Raw genomic sequence first — 6000 nt, forward strand, 5'->3', positions numbered from 1 at the left:
ATTCATTATTAAAAAACTTTCCTGAACATCGCAAGGGAGAGTAATCTAATAAAATTAAGGTGAGTATTAGGGAATTTTGTTTTTTCGTTTTAACCAGCATGGGGATTAGCCATTAGGGGCTCTTCTTGTCACTTGATATTTAAAGAATTTTTTTATATATTTAAAATTACACGTATATTAGAAAACCCCTCCGTCCCTCCGTCCCTCCGTCGTACCCGTTTAGGTTTCTTCAGTTCATGGGCGCCGTTCAATATTACGTTCGAGGCATCAAAAGCTCTTCACCAACACTTGCGCGTTCAACGACGACAACCACGGCGTAGCAACCAAGGCGTTTTGTTGGCTCCATCCCTTCCTCTCTCTCGCTTCTGCCTTCACTCACTTCACTATTCTTTCCATTCGTCTTGGCCGCTTCAGACAACACTTTTTCTCATGGCTTTCGTCCCCAACTACAAGCTTCTGCGATGCAGATCCAATGTTCAATCCGTTATCCCCAAATTCTCGATCTCTCACACCCTTGATCTCCTTCGCTTTTTCAGCTCCACTGAGGATTCGTCCTTTGATGGAAGCGCAGTCCCAGATGATGAACCGGTTGCGTCCAATCCAAAGCCCGAACCACGATTCCAGAAGGCTGCAGATCAAGAACGGAATGTGAATCAGGGACGCCCAAGAGGTAAGCATCATGACCCAGAAAAATTAGAGGATGTTATCTGCAGAATGATGGCGAACAGGGCTTGGACGACCCGGTTGCAGAATTCGATTCGAAACTTAGTTCCAGAATTCGACCATTCCCTTGTTTATAATGTGCTGCACGGCGCTAAGAAAACGGAGCATGCGTTACAGTTTTACAGGTGGGTTGAGCGTGCAGGTCTATTTAACCATGACCGAGATACCACTTTGAAAATGATTCAGATTTTAGGTCGGTCTTCGAAGCTGAACCATGCTCGGTGCATTCTGTTTGATATGCCCAAGAATGGTGTTGAGTGGGACGAGGATTTGTTTGTTGTGTTGATTGATAGTTATGGTAAAGCTGGGATAGTTCAGGAGGCTGTTAAAATCTTCCAGAAAATGAAAGAATTGGGTGTAGAAAGAACTGTTAAGTGTTATGATGCTTTGTTTAAAGTGATTCTAAGGAGGGGACGGTATATGATGGCTAAAAGGTATTTTAATGCAATGTTGAGGGAGGGAATAGAGCCCACTCGTCATACATATAATATCATGCTCTGGGGTATGTTCCTGTCTTTGAAGCTGGAGACCGCTCTTCGTTTCTTTGAAGACATGAAAAGTAGAGGCATTTCACCAGATGTGGTAACATATAACACTATGATCAATGGGTATCATCGATTTAAGAAGCTGGAGGAGGCAGATAAATTTTTTACAGAGATGAAGGCAAGGAACATAGTGCCTAATGTGATAACTTATACTACCATGTTAAAAGGGTATGTTGCAACAGGGCAAATTGACAATGCACTTGCAATCTTCGAAGAGATGAAGTCATCTGGTGTTAAGCCTAATGCTGTCACGTTCACTACCTTGCTTCCTGGGCTTTGTGATGCAGAAAAATTTGCAGAAGCTCAAAATGCTTTGAAGGAGATGGTGAATAGATATATTGCTCCTAAGGATAATTCCATCTTCCAGAAACTGCTGACTTGCCAGTGTAAGTCTGGCGACTTGGATGCAGCTACAGATGTACTAAAAGCAATGATTCGATTGAGCATTCCCACAGAAGCTGGTCATTATGGCATTTTAATTGAGAATTTTTGCAAGGCCAATGCATATGAGAGGGCAGTAAAAATATTAGATAAGTTAGTTGAGAAGGACATCATCTTGAGGCCACAAAGTTCTTTAGAAATGGAACCTAGTGCTTATAACCCAATGATCGAGTATCTTTGCAATAATGGGCAGACTTGTAAAGCAGAAACATTTTTCCGGCAGCTAATGAAAAAGGGTGTCCAGGATTCAGTTGCTTTTAATAATTTGATCTGTGGCCACTCAAAAGAAGGAAATCCTGAATCAGCTTTTGAAATTATCAAGATCATGGAAAGGAGAGGGGTTTCTAGAGAAGCAGAGTCTTACCAGCTGCTTATTGAGAGCTGCTTGAGGAAAGGTGAACCAGCTGATGCTAAAACAGCCTTGGATAGCATGCTTGAAAGTGGGCACCTGCCTGATTCATCCCTTTACAGGTCAGTCATGCAGAGTTTGTTTGATGATGGTAGGGTTCAAACTGCCAGCAGAGTAATGAAAAGTATGGTAGAGAAAGGGGTGATGGAGAACATGGACTTGGTTTGTAAGATCTTGGAAGCCCTTCTAATGAGAGGTCATGTCGAGGAATCCTTGGGCCGAATGGATTTGCTCATGCTTAATGGGTATACGCCTGACTTTGATAGCCTTTTATCTATTCTTTGTGAGAAAGGAAAGACAACTGCTGCTTTGAAGCTGTTAGATTATGGTCTAGAGAGAGACTGTATCTTAGACTTCTCAAGTTATGAACAAGTTTTGAATTCTCTCTTAGCAGCAGGAAAGACCCTTAATGCATATTACATTTTATGTAAAATTCTGGAAAAACGAAGTTCAACGGATTGGAGTAGCTGTGAGGAATTGATCAATAGCCTTAATCAGGAGGGTTACACAAAGCAAGCAGATGTTTTATCTAGAATGATCAAGGGAACTGAGAAAAGTCCACTGAAGAAAAAAGGCAAGAAACAAGCTACCGTGGCTACCTAACATATTCTTTCCTCATTTTGTTTTAGAGGTGAGAAGTATGATGAGGTATAATTTCGGCACAATAATGTTTCAAGTGGATCCAAAGTTGTAATTCCCTTTGACTGATTGTGATGTTCTTCATGCTGGATCCCGGATTATCTAGCTTACAATTGCTTATTTATGAAGTTTACCTTCCCTGGCATGTTATTTTTTATCTACCCTTTCCATTAGAAGTTCGAAGCTTCCGTGTAACTGATTCTGAGGTAATATCACCAGTTTTCAGATTTGCAGGCATAGGCTAATCTTCAACACTATGTTCTTGAATCCTTTCATTTGAATATTCCTTCTCTTTCCACTTCTCAATATCTAAGTGATTAAAGGTGTTTTTGTTTCAACAAAATAAAACATCTGCTCTTGCTGGGGTGTTCTCTGTTTGTCTTGCTCATTAAGATTAAGAATATAATAACCGGAAATGAAAGTATAAGTCGACATACCACAACAAATATCGCTTTTGGAAGGGTGCTCCATTTGAATAGGACGTTAAAAAGCTCAGTGAATGGGCAACTCGGTTAAACACTTATCTGAGAAAGAAAGCCCCTTTACTTGTGATATGATGGTACCGCATTTTGAAATCCCAATTTGACATGCAGTCCTGAATACAAGATATCTATTCCTACTCCCAAAGCCACATTATGCACTTTGCAAGAATTTTAACTGAAATGTAATCAATTCTGGCCAACAGGCTAATTTATAAATTAATTAGCAGTGAATAAATTTCAGATTATTAACAATTCTAATTTATGATTACCGTGTTCCTGCTATGCGTGTATATGTGCAGATTTGTTATGTTTGTTTTACTGGACAAGGATATTAATTGTAAACTTGAGTTATGGATGAGTACATTAGAGTTAAAAAGTTTTCGTTTGAGTAGAAGTAAGATGGAATATTTATATTGTAAATTTGGTAAGAGACTAGTTGACAGTAATTTGGAAGTGAAATTGGGAAATCAAATTATCTCTAAGTGGAAAAGTTTAGATATTTGGGAGCTATTATTTAAAATGATGGCGAAATCAGTGGGGATATTTTACATAGGAATTATGCTGGGTGGTTTAATTGGAGAAAAGTTAAAGGAGTTATTTGCCACAGTAAAGTGCCTAATAAACTTAAAGGAAAGTTTTATCATACTGCTATCAAACCTGTTATATTATATGATAGTGAATGCTGGGCTCTAATGGGACAATAAAAGCATAAAGTTGGAATAGTAGAGATGAGAATGTTATGATGGATGTGCGTACATACACGTAAAGATAAAATTTGAAATGAGCACGTACGTGAAAAAGTAAGGGTAATACCTATTGAAAAAAAAATAGTAAAAAATCATTTAAGATGATTTGGACATGTACAAAGAAGACCGCGGGAGGCACCAGTGAGAAAAAATAGAAGATATAACTTTGAGCCTTGTTAAGACGGATAAAGAAAGGCTTAAGAGAGTATTTTTAAAAGTTGTTGAACGCCATCTCTTAATTAATAATATTTTCAAAAGTTTGATAAATGATAGAGTACAATAGCATTTTGTAATCCATATAGTTTATCCCACCTAATGAAATAAAGACTTGTTACTATTGTTGTTGTGTTGTATTCATACTATGTGTGCGTTTGTGATTATTGTGGCTCATTTATTGATATGCTTTATGCTTGTTCACTTTGTTAGATGGACTTGGACACTGAATACCTTCTAGTGGTGCATACAAGAAGAAACTAGTACCTGTTTCTTCTGCGGCTGCTTCTTTTTTTTTTTTTTTTAACATTCTAGGGGAAACTCCGCCTATGTTTATAGCCGGTCCCAAGCCCGGGTAAAGGAGGAGGGTTGTGTTAGGCCATCAACAGCCAATGTAAAAATTTGTTGAATCTATCATGAACATGGACAATAGACGTTATAATGTTAATGCTAGGTCGTTGCCCGTAAGTAACGCGCTGCATGGCTCGAGTACAGTGATAAGTGAGTTAGAGCCGCTGCATCGGCGCCCGGATGTAGTGTTAAATGAGCAAGGGCTACCGCGTCATTCTGGACGCACGCGGCTAAAGAAGTTAGTCCATAAGAGCAAAATTAGATTTGGTACTTGGAATGTTGGGACATTAAATTGTAAATCTGTAGAGGTTGTAGGGGTTATGATTCAAAGGAAAATCAATATCATTTGCTTGCAAGAAACAAAATGGCGTGGAGAAGAAGCTAAGGATATTCAAGGTTTCAAACTTTGGTATACAGGAAAAGTAAGTGCACGCAATGGAGTAGGCATCATTATAGATAAGGAGTGGAAGAAGAACGTTGTAGCAGTTAGCAGAATTGGAGATAGAATTATTTCTTTAAAAATGATAATTGGACGTGAGACTGTTAATATTATTAGCGCTTATGCGCCGCAAGTCGGGACAGAAGCCAGTCTTAAGGAATTATTTTGGGAGGATCTAGAGGGGTTGATTCGACACATACCACAGAGTGAAAAGATTTTTATTGGAGGAGACTTTAATGGGCATGTCGGGAGGGAAGCTGGTCAGTATGCGAGGGTGCATGGTGGTTTTGGTTTTGGAGAGCTAAACAATGAAGGACAAACTCTTCTTGATTTCTCATTGGCGTATGATTTTAAGATTGCCAACACTTGTTTCAAGAAGAGAGATGAGCATCTCATCACTTACAAAAGTGGAGCCTCAAGGTCGCAGATTGATTTTCTTTTGGTTAGGAACACAGATAGAAAACTTTGTAAAAATTGTAAGGTGATACCCGGAGATGCTGTAACGACACAACATAGGGTCCTAGTCCTTGATGTGTGTATTATGAGTAAAATCCAAAAACGTCGACAAGTAGTAACACCAAGGATTAGATGGTGGCAATTAAAAGGTGAGAAGCAAGATATTTTCAAGCGAAATCTTTTGGATAAAGGAATTTGGGATTCTCAGGGAAGTGCTAACATTATATGGGAGGATATGGCTAAAAAGATACGGGAGGTTGCAAAAGTAGTTTTGGGAGAATCGAAAGGTTCTGGTCCGAGAGATAAGGAGTCTTGGTGGTGGAATAATAGTGTACAGGACAAAATCAAGTATAAGAAGAACTGTTTTAAAGCCATACATTTGTGTAACAATGAGGAAAATTGGGAGAGGTACCGTATGGCTAAGAAGGAAACTAAGAGAGCTGTGGGTGAAGCTCGTTCTAAAGCTTTTGAAGAATTTTATAAGAACCTTGAGACGAAGGAAGGAGAGCAAAATATTTATAAGATTGCCAAGAGTAGGGAAAGAAAATCAAGAGAT

General features: G+C 38.9%; 1 protein-coding gene across 1 annotated transcript; it reads left to right on the top strand.

The window, feature by feature from the left end:
* Positions 1 to 200: 200 nt before the first annotated feature.
* On the top strand, positions 201 to 3058 carry LOC129314660 (pentatricopeptide repeat-containing protein At2g37230). Its single transcript, XM_054958152.1, has one exon. It carries the CDS (start codon positions 430 to 432, stop codon positions 2719 to 2721), a length of 2292 nt encoding a protein of 763 aa, XP_054814127.1. The 5' UTR covers positions 201 to 429; the 3' UTR covers positions 2722 to 3058.
* The last annotated feature ends 2942 nt before the right edge of the window (positions 3059 to 6000 follow it).

The sequence above is a fragment of the Prosopis cineraria genome, unplaced genomic scaffold (assembly GCF_029017545.1).
Source record: "Prosopis cineraria cultivar Desert tree isolate PC_DT_omini unplaced genomic scaffold, ASM2901754v1 PC6, whole genome shotgun sequence".
Lineage (NCBI taxonomy): Eukaryota > Viridiplantae > Streptophyta > Magnoliopsida > Fabales > Fabaceae > Prosopis > Prosopis cineraria.

Coding starts and splice junctions, on each gene's coding strand:
- LOC129314660 (XM_054958152.1), top strand. CDS start 430: ATGGCTTTCGTCCCCAACTACAAGCTTCTGCGATGCAGATCCAATGTT.